The sequence below is a fragment of the Tenrec ecaudatus genome, chromosome 15 (assembly GCF_050624435.1).
Source record: "Tenrec ecaudatus isolate mTenEca1 chromosome 15, mTenEca1.hap1, whole genome shotgun sequence".
Classification (NCBI taxonomy): domain Eukaryota; kingdom Metazoa; phylum Chordata; class Mammalia; order Afrosoricida; family Tenrecidae; genus Tenrec; species Tenrec ecaudatus.
This window is the reverse complement of record NC_134544.1, coordinates 65845901-65861865: the sequence shown is the minus strand read 5'-3', so window position 1 is coordinate 65861865 and position 15965 is coordinate 65845901. Positions and strand designations below refer to the sequence as shown.

The 15965-nt window shown below is 43.9% G+C and overlaps 1 protein-coding gene across 1 annotated transcript in view; it reads right to left on the bottom strand.

Moving 5' to 3' along the window:
- Positions 1-13921, bottom strand: part of RAB12 (RAB12, member RAS oncogene family) — a 43358-nt gene extending 29437 nt beyond the window's left edge. Inside the window, exon 1 of the mRNA XM_075532671.1 lies at positions 13547-13921. Coding sequence (XP_075388786.1) covers positions 13547-13904 — 358 coding nt within the window. The 5' untranslated portion in view covers positions 13905-13921. The remainder of the gene's footprint in view (positions 1-13546) is intronic.
- Between the last annotated feature and the right edge of the window lie 2044 nt (positions 13922-15965).

The window sequence follows — 15965 nt, the reverse complement described above, 5'->3', positions numbered from 1 at the left end:
TTATTCTGTCATATCTTACCCTGTCCAACGTCTCCCTTCACCCACTTTTCTATTGTCCATCCCCCAGGGAGGAGGTCACATGTAGATCCTTGTAATCGGTTCCCTCTTTCCAACCCACCCTCCTTCTACCCTCCCAGTATCACCACTCAAAACACTGGTCCTGAAGGGATCACCCACCCTGGATTCTCTGTGCCTCCAGCTCCTGTCTGCACCAGTGTGCATCCTCTGCTCTATCCAAACTTGCAAGGTAGAATTTGGATCATGATAGTGGGGGATGGGGGGGGGGCAACCTCCTGGCCTTTCATCCTAAAAGAAGCTACTCTCTTCACCTCGTTCCTTGGTCCACTTGGAAAGCAAAAGCAGATGCCAAAGGAAATGGTCGAGGCAGAGACCTGATGCTTTCCTCTAGCCTACAACTGCACACAAGCACATTTCCTTAACACTTCCACTGGTTTACAATAGAATCAGACAAATATAAATCTGGATATAAAAAAAAACTTAAACTACTGGATGAGCATATCTATGGATGAATGACTGGTCAATAGCACTTGCTTTTTGTATCAAGGAAATAAATCTCTATAATTTCCTCCAAAGAAGTCAGATAAGTGGAAAGGCTATTTGCCATTCCCTTCCCAGTATCTCAAACACACAATAGAATTTTGAAACGGCTTGTTTTCCATTTTGTATCGCAGGGGAAAAGAAAACCTGTGTTTAAGTGACATTCCCTACACATACCCTTACAACGAATTATCATTGTCAGTTTATTTTCTCAGCAAGTGAAATGATGGTCACGGCTCTAGTGCCAATAGTTTAAGCAGAACTTTCATCGATTCAATGGACAGCCTACTCAACATATTTTGAGGACGCTTCTAGGAAGGGCACACTGACAGGCTAGTTTCTATGCCACTGATCTGGGAGTGCTCTATTTGGGTCATAGTGTCCCCTTTTGTGACCTGAATTTTCCTTGGATAAAAATACTGATCACTACCATTTTCCCTGTGAGGTGGGGCCTGCTGTCCCCATTCTACAGAGGAAGGTACAGGGATGGAGAGAACAGGGTAATTTGCTAATACACATACATATCTTAGCTGAGTATCAGAACCTAGATTAAAATACATATCACACCCCATATTGAAAGGTTATTAGAGAAGTCAGGTGTGAGGAGGGGGAGATGGTAGACATGCGAAACATTCTAAAAATAGACTAGGACCACCAAATCAGGCTGCTCAAAAACAAAGCTTCAATTGGGCACTTTATTTTCTTTGTATTTGTCCTTTGTATATTTTACTCTATAGAAACTAGCACAGTTTATGCTGATAAGTTTTCTGAGTCTCCTTTTAGACAAGCTATTTTGAAAACATTGTGATTCTTTCCCCCCAAAAATTATAAAACAACCACAAACAAAAGTGTCTTTTTTCACATCCCTTTCCAGCAGAAAGCAAAATTTTTAAAAGGACACAAATGATGGTCACACTTACCCTGAATGAAGAGTTCTTAGGGTCCATTCCCTAAGAACTCTGAAAGAAAAGAAATTTGAGTATTTTCAGGGAGTTGAGTAAGAAAAATAAATCAAGAGATATGTCAAAGTCACATATATAGGGACAAATAGAACATTAGAATGTCTTAATTGAATGTGAAGCTAGACTTCTGCCTGTATCACAGCTGACTTACCCGAGAAGAGCAAACACAACACAAACTGCCCCTTACAGACCCACATCATATAGCTTTACGTCTCCAGGAAGCGCCTACCTGACGTGTGACATGAAGCTTCAATGAGGTAGAAGCTAAGCACTGCACCTGTAAAACAGTCTGCTAGTTTAAGAAATAGGCACTCTTGAAACCGTAAACTTGTGATGGTTATAACTTGCTGTACCTGGGTGAACGTAGGGGTGGGGCCCAATCTGTCAGTCAGGTCACAGCCTTGACAGTGTGGCCCTCAACTACCTAAGTCAGGAGGAAGCCTCTAGCTCACATCTGACCTAGACTTAGATCGGGTTGGACTTTTGTACTTCTCTGTGTAACCAATTTCTTGATATAAATCGTTTTCTATCCACATGTGTGGCAGTTACATAATCTGTCAACTTGAGCGAAGGGGTGGAGTCTATCTAGCCTGTCAGTCAGGTTACAGCTTGATGACCTCATTTGGAGGTGCGATGGAGATAAGTAGCTCACCAGAGGGAAGACCCAGTCTCTCTGCCTTCCTGTTCCTGCTGATGAGACACTCAGAGCTAGAGACCTATGCCAGCATTGAGATGCTTCCACTGCCACTGGATCCACAAGAATGTGTTTCTCTAGTCTACCCATACTAACACAATATGCAAGTAACACTAGTTTTGCTTCCCTAGAGAACCCTATTTAATATACCACCACTTTAAAATATTAAAAATCAATAAAAAATATTCATCAACTGTTCACGTTGAATAGGTTTGGCCTCTGTTCTTTGTTCCATGCTTGACATATTCTCTCATCAGCAAACAGTGACCACCCTCTGCCACCTCTGCTCTCGTAACACATGCAGGCACAAGGAGAGCCTCATAATGCTGGGAAGACACATACACCACACCACCTGTATCAAGGGAGACAGAGTGTGAACACAGTGCCACAAGGTCTCCTACCAAGGGAGATGGCAGAGGGGGACAGGGGGCGGGGGCTGAAGGGTGTCCACCAAAGGCTACAGTTCCAAGTATACACCATTAAGGTATTTCCCAGGAAAATGTGTGTCCTCCTTAAAGGCTTTATGTACAGTAGCTTATTTGATCGAATAATAATCCAATGAGGTACGTACTATCACTGTGTCAATTTTACAGATGAAAAAACAAAAACATCTGAGGCTGAGAGAGCTTAGCAGTTTGCCCCAGGCCAGTAAGCCTGCAGGTAGGATACCATACAGGAGAACCAGGGCAGTGTGGGCCCTTGACTTCCACTGCTACTTAAAAGACAAATTAGAAAAGGAGGAGAGGGATGGAAGGAAGAAACATATTTAATGTTAAAATGAATTCTTTATTACTAGGATAAGCTTATAAAATAATTTCTCAAAATAAGATTAAGGCATTCAGGCTGGGACACACTTGGTGGAGAAGCTCCAAGTGTCAGGTCCAGCTCTTGGTCACAAGAGGGTGGGGGGAAATCTGCAGAGAATATTATTTACTAATATTCAGATGGATCCAACAACATTTAGTGACTATCAATGGCATTTTACCTGGGTCATGTGTTTACATTTTTGTATCTCATGCTCACCTGTACATATTTCAGTATGTATCACTGAGACCTTTTAAAAGCACTTCAGTTTCTTGGATCTCTAAAGGAGAAGGATTTTGTTTCCTGTGAGTACCTTACAGCACCTCAGAGTTTCTGCATCTCAAGTGTAAGGTGTAAGAAGGGAACACAGCTGGCATCTCTACTGCCTTTACTAGTCAGCTATGTACGATATCTCATTCCAGGTCCATGAAGTAGGACAATGCTCATCCTTTTGAATGGTTCTTATTTTAATGAATGAGGTAACCAAGGTTAAGCAGCTTGCTTAAAAACGCACTGATAGCTTGCAGAGGAGGTAGGGTCAAAATCTAGGATTTTTTTTGTCCAATCCCAAAATTCATACCCTTTCCCGTGTGTGTGTGTGTGTGTGTGTGTGTGTTTAAGTAAAAACATTTAGGTGAAATTTTGATTGCAGTCAGGTGTGTTACTCTCAACAAAGGTGACAGGGTTCTACCACCCACCAGGCATGGTGTGGAAGATTGCATGTGAAAACAAGTAACAAACCACCCCATCATGAAAGCAGCACTGTGCCAGGAGAGATGTAGTCATTGGGCAGAGAGCACGGGTGGCACGGGGAGTTAACTGTTGGGCTGACAAGCAGAAAATCGCAATCCAGACCTACCAGCAATTCTGCAGGAGGAAGACGAGGCTGCCTGCCACTATGAAAATGTAGCCTGGGAAGCCCTCATGAATCGCTCTACTCTCAACTACTAGAAGCTGGAATGGACGCGCCAACAGTAGATATCTTTTGTTTTTGGGGGTGGGGGGTGGGTGAGGGGAGTTTCAGTGCTGTGGGTTAGGTGTTGAACCACACGGCCGGTAGGGCTCCCCATGAGAAAGGAGGCTGTCTTCTCCTCGAGATTCCATCTCTGAAACCACATAAAGGCTCGCTGTGAGTCGAAACCAACTCACTCAAAGGTGGTAGCTGTGTCTTTTCTGCACCGGGGAGTCCTCTGGTGAGACTGAAGGTCCATATACTCAGCTGCTAACTGACAAACTAGAGGCTCAAGCCCACCCACAGGCACCCTGTGATGCACTTCAGAAGGAAGTAAAAACATGAAATAAACATTTCATTGAAAATCCTAAGGGGTGCAATTCAACGCTGACACACAAGGGTCTCCATGAGTCAGAATTCCCTCCATAGGAAAGGTTTTGTGTTTTTAGTTCCTTTGCCTGACTCCTGGCTTTGAGAATCCTGAAGCTCCTGGATGGGAGGGGGACAATTTTCATGTACAAGCTACTTACATTATAAGCCTGCCTGACAGACCTGCAGTTGTTGCTATTGCATATTTTTAACTAAGAAGACACTATTACACAGCATCAGAAACAGACAGTGGATCTTATGGGATGTGGGGAGGGCTTTCTGTGAACTAGACTTTGGTTTTAAGGAGTAAGAAATTTTAAAGCTGTTTTTAATATACCCACATTCAAAAATGGCACTATTTTTTGTTTGTTGTTTGGTTTTCCAAATGCGAAGATGTAAGACAAAGGGACAAGCGGAGAGTAATCAAGCTTTTCCCTTTAGAAGTCTAACAGCAGTTTACCTCTTTTAGAGTTCTTTATTATAATTATCTCCAAGACTCACTTCCCCTTCTGAAAAGGACCAGAGCCAGGTAAAGCAGGCATTAACTTTGTACCCAACTAAATGGCTTGATGCAGTTCTTACATAAACACTCTCTCCAAATGTATCTGCTTAGTACACAACTATCTTCTTTACAAATTCAAACAAATGTTTAAAATAACGTACGTATACCAAGGTGGAGAAGTTTGCACTTATTAGTTCTCAAAGGAACCCACTGTTTTCTGAACTGTTAGAAAGTATGTTAAAAGACTGCTTCTGGCATATTTCAGCCAGAGAAGAAACAGGCAGTCTGGATCACTCTTACGCCCACGGTGTGCGTGAAGAAAACTGAATGCACTTAAGTCTAGGTCTTTAAATCACTTTTCAATCAAGCTAAGCTAAATCTGAATACTTTCTTTGAAGACAGCTATTTTATTCCACAAATATGCCATGCACAAGTACAGCACTTTGCTTTAAATAAACCTACTCAATTTACAATGTAACCAGGTTGCCTGCTCTCCTTGCTTACACCTTTCCCTAAGTCCTCAGGTTACGTCATCTTGGCAGTAGGATCTTTCTGTGCAAGTTACTCTCCAGGTGGCATAAAACTGCACTAGAGGCCTGCTGTGTTTGGCCTTGGGAGTGAAAATCCCGGATGATTATCCCCAATTTCCCTACAAATAAAACACTTGAGATTTTCAGTCACGGTTTGGAAGACTGCATATGAAAATAGAAGATCACAATAAAATACACTTTTTAAATTATTTCAATAGTAGCTGCTCATTTTGGGTTTCCTAGGAAAAATTCCAACAAGTTTCTCAAATAAAATACAAATGGCCAATTATCCCTTGACAGCCTTGGCACAAGTCATGCCCCTTTACCACCAGAAGCCAGACCTACTGTTAGCAGTTTCTGCAAGTGCTAAAACACATCTATTTCTTAAATCTCAAATGTTGTCTCCAGCTCAACTGTTGTCCCTGAGCAAACGGAGCCCACTAATCCCAAGCTTCCCCAGTATTTCCTGTCTCCACCTGGGTACCGCGCCCTCATCTAAATGCCTGTTGCAAAAGGGGAAGGCAGGCGGTGAGAACACAGGTGCTGCCAGGCTAGTAATTAAGTTCACAGAGGGCATCTGCAGAGAACTTTCAACTTCTAGATCCAGTTATTCTCAGGACCTTGGTAGCACAATAGTTACATTTTGGGTTACTAACTGCAACCTAAACAGTTCAAAACCACCAGCTGCTATGGGGGACTAAGACAAGACTTTCTATTCCCATAAAGATTTAACCACCTTGGAAACTCAGAGGCAATTCTACTTAAGGATGCTGAATCAGCACTGACCTGAAGGCAGTGAATCGTGAGTGACTTAGTGGGCTACAAGTTGGGCTGCTAACCACAAGCGCAAGCTGCTGAAGAGTGAGGTCTTCTACTGCTGTAAAGAGGCGCCGTCTCTGAAACACGGCAACGGTTCTATGATGCCCTACAGTGTTGCTCTAACTGACCGACTAGCCGGGCACCTGGGTTCTCACCTGTAAGTCAGAATTAACTCCATGGGAATGAGTGAGCTGCAACTTTAAGAAAAAGCAAACACAAAGGGAGAATAGTAAACCTCTCAGAACTAAATTTAAAGAATATCTACATGCAAACACATAATTTCTACACAAATTGTTCAGTGACACTGGTTACAGTCTTCTCAATGTGTACACATTTCCAGTATTTCCATTCTGGTTGTTCAGTTTCCCTGCCTCTTACATTCTCATCTTTGTTTGTTTGTGTTTTTTGGGGAGAAATTATTTTTTACTTAAATAATTTGTTGCTCTAAAAATAGTAAATGACATCTTTTTGTTCAAAATATTTGGGCAATACTATATCAGAAGATATCAGATTATGTAAGTTATAGTACAAATAAAAAACAAAAAGTGGAAATAAAACAACTATTTCAAAAAACTATGTATATGCAATAAAAGCCTACACATAAAACAAAAACTAGTAAAAAGACTGACTTCTATTTCGACAGAGAAACAAAGTTGTTTAAAAGAGTTCTAATAACATTTCAGTTCTTCTATTATTTTTGGGGGCTCATACAACTCTTATCACAATCCATACATGCATCAATTGTATAAAGCACATTTGTACATTCACTGTTGCCCCATCATTCTCAAAACATTTGCTCTCCGCCTAGGCCCCTGGCATCAGCTCATTTTCCCCCTCCCTCCCCGCTACCCCCTCCCTCATGAACCCTTGATAATTTATAAATTATTATTTTGTCATATCTTACACTGTCCGATGTCTCCCTTCACCCACTTATCTGTTGGCCATCCCCCAGGGAGGAAGATTATATGTAGATCCTTGTAATCGGTTCCCCCTTTCCTCCACCCTCTCGGTACCACCCCTCTCCCCACTGGTCCTGAAGGGATCATCCGCCCTGGATTCCCTGTGTTTCCAGTTCCTATCTGTACCAGTGTACATGTGTACATCCTCTGGCCTAGCCAGATTTAAAAGGTAGAACTGGAATCATGATAGTGCATGGGAAAGAATCATTTAGGAACTAGAGCAAAGTTGTATGTTTCATCGTTGCTACACTGCACCCTGACTGGCTCGTCTCCTCCCCATGACCCTTCCATAGGGGATGTCCAGTTGCCTACAGATGGATGGGCTTTGGGTCCCCGTCATCTGTGTATTAAAGTAATTGTTAACTGCTTGGTAAATCTGAAAAACTTTAAAAAGCAAAACAATCAAACAAACAAAACCCACCTTTTACTGGCATATACTTCACATATCAATTTAATTGTCCAATTATATTAAGATCTGTGTAGTCACCACGATCAACTTCAGAACAGGTTTCCCTTGTCCTCATTGTTGTTAGCGCCTCATTTCCACCTCCTATCTCCCCCAGCAGTTACTGTCTCTATAGATCTACCTATCCTGGATTTCACACACAACACAAACAGAAAGTAAACAAACAAAAATGACTACACAAAGCGTAGAAGAATCTCAATCAAAAAGCAAGCAAAAAATATATGAACTGAAACTTTAAAATGGGTCAAAAGAGAGATCAAATTACATTTTAACCTAACTACATTGGCCATAATTGAGTTTACAATGCTTTTTTTCTGGCAGCAAGAATATTCACATTCCTGAACTATGGCCAAAGAGGACTCACCAGAGGCGCAGGTCACACAAGGATTAGATGTGGAGACTCTGCTAAATGAACTGGCTTTACCTCAAATTCACCTGTAGCAGGTTTAAGGACATAAGGCTGAAACACTCTAGCGTGAGAAGCAGATGACTGCTACTCCCAGGTTATGGATTTGGTGATTGCTGGACTTTGTTTGGATCTCTTGCTTTGCGGAGGCTCAATGAAAGGTGGCCCAGGACCACCATATATGACTGTAACGTCCCACCTTGCTTTCTCATAGGCAGGCATGTTGCTGCCTGAGTGAATGAGTGCTATCGCAAGTTTTGCATTATCACCAACTCCCCTTGTGGCCTTCTCATAAGGAGGGTCCTGGGAACACCCCCCTGCCTTTACCTCCCTGTTGGGAGAGCGCCACACTGAGACCTGCCAGAGTCCTGTGATGCTTCCACTGCCACTGGATCCACAAGACGCTGCACCCACTGGCCTGTTTCCTGCATTTTGCATTACTGCATGTGGCTGTGTGAATCTTAAGAGGGACTTGTGGACAAGTATTGGATTTATGGACATGATCTGGACTGGGCTGGGATGTTTGCTCTCCATATAATTACTTCTTGATATAAAACTCTTTCTTATACACATGTGTTTCTGGATGTGTTTCTCTATCAACCCGGCCTTCCACATTAAGTGATACCAATTGCATTAAACATACTGTGAGTCATCACAACCACTGTCAAATTTTCCATCTAATATAGTCACTGCTTCCTAAACAGTGACTCCCCTTTGTTACCTCCCTCTCACCCCTAGTAACCACGAAAACCTCGTGTCAATACATTTGTCTAGGCCTTTCACACAAAGGAAGTCGTACACTGCCTTCTGTGACTGATTTATTTCACCTTGGTGGCACAGTGGGTTACTCGTTGCCCTGCTAACTGAAAGGCCAGCAGTTTGAAACCACTTTTCAAGAGAAAGATGAGGTTTTCTACTCCATCCAAGTTAGTCTCAGAAATCCATACGGGTAGCTCTATCCTGTGCTGGCGGGTCACTATACGCAGAATCGACCCAATGGTAGTGAGAGTGGAGTTAATGTTTTCAAAGGTCACCTATAAGATGTTTCAGAATTTTCTTTCTCTCTAAAGCTGAGTAGTATTCCACTTTATGCACGCATGTACCCGATAGTTTACCCATTTACCTTTTGATGGAAATTTGAGTTTTCACATTTTGGGTATTATGGGGCCACAAAGAACACTGGTGTGCATCTGTCTCTCTGTACCTCTGTTTCAAGTCTCTGGAGCACATAACTTTGAGTAGAATTTCTACCACCCCGCACCCACACCAGCAGTTCCCATTTTTCTATATCCTTACTAGTATTTATTATTTTCCTGAAATTTACACCTTTAAATGCTCACTTACCTGTTTATGCCGATTCTAGAAAAATACAAGGCTTTGTACTCCTGTAAAAAGTTAGTCTCAGAAACTCACCGGGCAGGTCTACCCTGCCCTACAGGGTTGTAACAAGGTAGAATTGATGTGATAGTAGCTAGAGTTTTTTGGTTTTTTTTTTAGTAGGAGTAGTTACACAGTGGGGAGTGAGAACAAGCTCTTAGGAGCTGCCAGAGAAATGATTTCTGTAGCCTCAACTTAGAACAGTGGCTCTCAACCTTAAGGCCACAACCCTTTAATACAGGTTCCTCTTGTTGTAGTAACCCCTAACCATAACATTATTTTCGTTGCTACTTCATAACTGTAATTTTGTTACTGTTATGAATTGGGTGACCCATGTGAAAGGGTCGCTCAACCCCCAAAGTAGTTGTGACCCACAGGTTGAGAACCACTGACTTAGAAAAGTAATAACAGTGAGTTTGCATATCAATATGTATGAGTACACACCAGTACACACAGGACTCACAGTAATTAACATGCTTATGACACAGCTGTAAGTTAGTTGTAAATTCTGCTGCCAACTCTTTTTCTACTGTTGCACTCTTTTAAAAGAACTTGTCATATCATGCTAGGCATATCACATACTAAGTAACTTGATTCCCTCACAACAAAATCTAATCCTACCTAGACAGTTTCCATTAAGTAGGTCAATTATTAAAATAACCTTTTTAGCTTTCCATAACCTTGCAAATTTTAGATCTTTCAAAACCAAATCAACTTCTGATTTAAGTAACAACACAAAAACCAAAAATTCATTCACTCTAACTTTTTAAAACAGTAATAGGTTCATCATATGAAATTTCTAAGATTTCTACTAGATTTGTTTATAGAAACTACAAGTTATTATAGTTCATTTTAATAAGTCACTTAGGCCTCTCAATTAATTACATGATGCCACCACTTGGATGACCCCCCTTGGTGTGGGTATGTTTGAAGCCTCCCAGGCTCCAGAGGTCAAGAACAGCATGCCCTTGCAAGTTGGGACAGGGCAGGGGAAAACAACAGTATGGAAGACTCTTTCTCTGTAGGAGCTAATTATGATATGGAGATGAAACTTGAAAAGCTGGTCTCAGAAGGACCGTATGAGTACATGGCTCAAGCCAAAGTCACCTAGGTGAGGTTACCACAATCAACTATACACCCAGCATCACGTTCAGATAGCACGTATCTAAAGGAACTTGAGGAATGAATTTACCTTCACAACATTCCTCTGAGGAGGAATCCTCAGAGTGCTGGTACTCCACACACCTACACCTCTACTCCTGCCCGGAGCAAGCGGACATCTCGTGCCCAGGAGCTCTGGCCCACCTGACAACAGAGATCGAGTCTCCAGAGGGCAATAGCACACCCCACACAATACATGTACCCGGAAAGGAAAAGGCAAGTCAGAGGCAGAGGGTTTTGCTTGGTTGGTTGTTTTGGAGGAGAAAGAAGACAATGGTGCAAGAGGTTTTCTTACGGTGTCTTAATCAATTTATTAATTACAATGTATTGAACCAAACACTACAGGCTACATATGGAGGAAACAAAAATCCAACTGCACAGCAGTAGTGGTGTTAGAAAGCTGTGCGTCTGTGTGTTCGGTTGTAAAGTGGACAAAGGAGTATGAGTATACCATCTGGTTTTGCTTCTGGGTTTCTCATTTCCACACACCCTAGTTAGCGGTTCTCAACCTGTGGGTTGTGACCCTTTTGGGGGGGAGGGGTGTTGAAAGACCCTTTCACAGGGGTCGCATAAGACCATAGGAAAACACATATTTGATAATGGTCTTGGGAACCAAGATACCACTCGGTTAGAAACAAATATTTCACAATATATAATTATATTGTCTTTGTGATTATAATCACTATGCTTCATGTTCACTTTGTAACAATGAAAATACATCCTGCATATCAGATATTTACATTACGATTCATCACAGTAGCAAAATCAGAGTTATAAAGTAGCAAAAAAATGTTTATGGTTGGGAGTCATCACAATATGAAGAACTGTATTAAAGGGTCTTGGCATTAGGAAGACTGAGAACCACTGTCCTATATTATCGTGCTGGATTAATTTTACTTTTTTTCATGCCAAAGTCTTTACAGTTCCAGTTGCCTCTAGGCCAGAGTCCACGCAGCCATAGTCCTGCAGAGTCCATGCCCTACGTCCTCTACTGAACCTTTCTCACAAAGTGAGCTACACTCTTCACCCTGCCTCTTCTTCACTGCGCACGGCACCCACTCACCCAGGCGCTCACAGTAACCTGCCTTCCTTTCATCTCACCACACTACAGTACCTCTCATGCTCGTGTACTTAAGTTTAGATCCATGAAAGAGGGACAATTCCAAATTGCTTTTAACCTACTTTTCTTACATGAGGAATAAAAGTTAGTTATTAGCTTCATTTGATGATGTAATAACAAAGTGTACTCTATATACTTCAGAATGATATATTTGAAATACAGGTATATTTATACAACTGAAGTTTGATATTATGGCCTCAAGGCTAAGCTTTTTAAAAAAGAAATAAACTGTATGGAATATAAATATTTTCACAGCCACCTGTTTTAATAAAAAAGTACATAAGGTCTATTGAACTGGAACTGACTCAACGGCATCTGAATAGCACCACCACAGAAAAGAATCACATTCTCAAAGACAAATTTTAAAAAATACAAAAATTTGAGGTTTAATATTCCAGTAAGACACTTTAAAATATAGAAATCTTAAATGTAATACTGTGTTGTTACATCACAGTTTATCTCAAAACTGCGAAGCACTACGGAAAACTCCCTTAGTTACAAAGCAGACGAGCGTTCTGAATAACAGCAAGTGAAATGTCGTCCAGTTGTCTCTGAGCACAAAAATGAGAAAAGAATATGCAAGCAGACCAGCCAGGGCTCTCCAAAGCTTGCCTAAGCACACGGAACGATACCTTTGAGCCTGCATTTTAAATCTAAACACCTAGTACTAAAAACAAAACTAGAGCGTTTCTTGGAACTTACCTGGGGAAATCCTTAATCGTTATCACTGAAATGACTGCCCTTTCCTTCCACAAACCATCCCACCGTGGCATCCCCTTAGTTTGTTTTTTATAGAAACAACTGTTAGCTACACGACCTGACCAAACCCAAGGTCAAGTCCTGCACACCAGACTTTATTTAAAAATTGCTCTTGCAGTTTCACCTTTCGGTCTTCTTGAGGGTCAGCTATTGCCTGACCTGGACAACTGCTTTCTCATGTCCTGCCTTCATTGACCTGGTACTACTGGGTTAATTACTCACGCTTTGTAAGTCCTTTCTACTGTAAATCCAAGACTTTCTACTCCTGTAAAGGTGTCGGAAACCCGCAGATGCAGTTAGTTCTACCTTGTCCTATAGAGCTGCTGAGTCGGGCATCGACTGGAAGGCAGTGAGGTTATCTGAAGTCCCCCTGCCTCCATGTACAACTAAAACAAGAATTTCTGGTGTCCTCTTGGTGTTAATAAGGTCCAGAGGTAACTTATAAAGCTGATTATTTCAGTTTTCATCAGATGGGCTCAATATTTGGAAATAAGCCCCGTTTTGCGGAAATACTTCCAAGGCAAAGCGAGCTGATAAAAACTTACTTGGCCTGGATATTCTATTTTTACAGCAGCGTCGACTTTCCTGTCGGCACTCCCCTTTTCGTCGGTAAGGAATGTCTGGGGTCAGGAGTTGCCCTGAGTCTACCGGGCTGGGCTGCACGGGGCAAAGCTTCCCTCGGACCCGAGGGCCCACCGCATACAACGACCAGCTTCCCAGGCTCCCTCCACGCCAGGCCCCCGGAAGGGGAGGGCCACGGGCGTTGGTGAAGGAGAGGATCTGGGACCGAAAGGCTCAAGGGCATGTCGGCGAGACCAGGAGAACGCCTCCGCCTGCTTTGGGAAAGGTATCCGAAATGTCCGCCCCGTCTTCCCCTCCCAATTTCACCCCCAAGGCCCAAAGGCGAGGCTGCCCAGGGACACGCAGCTGCGGACTGGGGCAGGGAGGGCGCCCGGAACCAGGGGGGGGGGAAAGGGCGGGGGGGGGAGAGCGTCAGTCCTGGGGAGCTGGCAGAAAGAGGTCGCCCAAGGGGAAAGGGGCCGTCCAGGAGGGTGGCAAGCCGTTGTGCTGGAGGAACTGCGGGCCCGGCGGGGTTCGGCGTCCTTACCCACGGTGGACTTGCAGGCCTCGCAGAAGGTGTCGTCGGTGAAGCGCTCCATCAAGCTGGTCTTGCCCACACCGCGGGAGCCGATGATGATGACCTGCAGCTTGAAGTCGGCGGGCCGGGGGGGCTGCTTCCTTCGGCGGGCCTGGCCTCCCGACAGCGCCGGGGAGCCCGCGCCCAGGCCGCCGCCCCCAGCCCGCCTGTGCAGCGCGGCCCCCGGATCCATGCACACATGCGGCGCGCGCTCGGCCCCGCGCTGCAGCTGCGCCGCCGGCCGGGCCCCCGCGCCGCTGTCCCCGCGGCCGACACCGTCGGCAGAGAAGCGAGGAAGGCAGCTTCCCCGCAGCAGCGGCAGCAACATCCTGCCGAGGAGGGGCAGGAAGCGGCGCGCGGCGGGGCGGGGCGCGCGGGCGCCCCCTGCCGCCCGGAGGACCGAACTCCGGCCGCTGGCGCTCCGCTGCCGGCCCGGGCCTGGGTCCGCTGGCTTGCCAGCCTGTGCTTCCACCTCTTTTCCTTCCTTCCACCTGCGGCTCTTCCTCCACCTCCTCCTTCCACACCTTCGCTGCGCACAACAGCCCTTGAGCACTGTTAGCCGCGTCACCACAGAGTTAAACTGCCACCCTCTCGAAATGCTGGCCGCTCCGCACGCCTCCGTGGGTGCTGGTAGGTATGTCTTCTGTCTTTTCCTATCGTGCGGGCTTCCATGTTGCCCAGGAAACAAGGTGTTTGTGGTTTATGCCCGGAGAATTTTTTTAGCGTGAATTTGAGCGCTTCCACACACACTTTTCTACGTCTCATCCGAGCTGGCATGCTTGTAAGAATAACTTGACCCGTTGATTAGATCTCGCCCGACAACCATATGACTCTACAAACCTGATTTGTAAAACTTAGCCTGGCTCACAGAGGGGTTTCAATCTCTAAAATAATACTTCGTTGTCTCAATATAATCACAGCCGGAGACATTTCAGCAGTTTCTAAACCCACTGCTATCCAGTCAATTACAGATCTTTGAGCACAGCGCCTTCACATACACTCGTGTCTTTTTGGATCAATCACGGACCCCATTATAAGCTGTGGATCTCTCTCTTGTTCATTAGGGAAGAATCACAGCCTCCCCCCCCCCCCCCATAGAATGATGCTAGAAAACAAAACAGTCTACACTATATCTGTGTAAACCATAAAGCCTATGCAAATGTAAGGAATTAACCAAACATTTCCTCAGAGTTTTTTCAGGGGTATTTCACAAAGACCTCTGCAAAGGCAATCTCAATATTTTGAATGAAGTCCATTCTGATTTATAACACTACCTATCCCAGCAGGAGGATGAATGTGGCATGACCAGTGGAGCAGAAGATCCTCTCGCCTAATACCAATGATCTTCCCCTCAAGCAGGTTTGTCACTTCTGCTTACATAATAGATTAAGTCACAGAGGTTTAAGTGGTACATTGGAAGAACTGAGTTAAATGTTTCTAATCAATTATTTATGTCATGGGATAGTGCTCTCAGAATATATAACTAAGCATGATAAGTGGTATGTTTTGATAAACATTTGCTTAATAAATGAATAAAATCTTCATAGGTATCCATATTAACAAAATTGGCTCCTTTGGCTATATCCTAAACCCAGGTTGTGAAATAAAGGGGCATCCCACCTTCTAGGTTTTGTGGATGTCTTTTGTAAGAATTCCTTTCTATCATTTGGTACAGGTTCTTTACCTTCATCATCACTTACTACCATTATCACCATTTAAGACAGAGATGTTTACAAAAATTCTAGAGCCAGTGGAGTGTGTAGGGTAAGAAACAGAGTCTTGGAATCATCAATGCACACAAGAGAGCCAAAGGAAGAGAAAATGGAGAAGAAACCTAGGAAGGAAGGAAGATGGAAAGAGTGACTCATGGGAAAACAGGACCCTGCGTTGTAGAAAGATGAGACTGATGTTATGGACTACCTCCAAGAGTTCTGTGTCAGTCTGGGGAGACGAGAGAAACATATCTTAAGAGAGAACTTTTTATCAAAGAGTAATGGTACATTAAGAAAATATCCCAACCCAATCCAGATCAAGTTTGTAAGTCCAATATTACCGCATATATCGATACTAGTCCATAAATTCCTCTTTAGACTCACACAGCCATGCAATGACACTGAATGCAGGAAGATCACAGGCCAGTGGGTAGAACATCTTAAGGATCCAGTGCTGGTGGAAGCATCTCAGTGCTGGCTTGGGTCTCCACGTGGCTCCTCCAGCTCCATCAGTGTAGCTCCATGTGGCTTGCCAGCAGGAATGTCACTCAGGGAGAGAGTGTATGTCCCACCTCCTGGGAGGAAGAGAGGGTTTCCCAGAATCCTCAGCAGAAGGCCATGCCCGTACAAAGGCCTCATTGGCTGTGACCTGATTGACAGGCTAGACTCCATCCCTT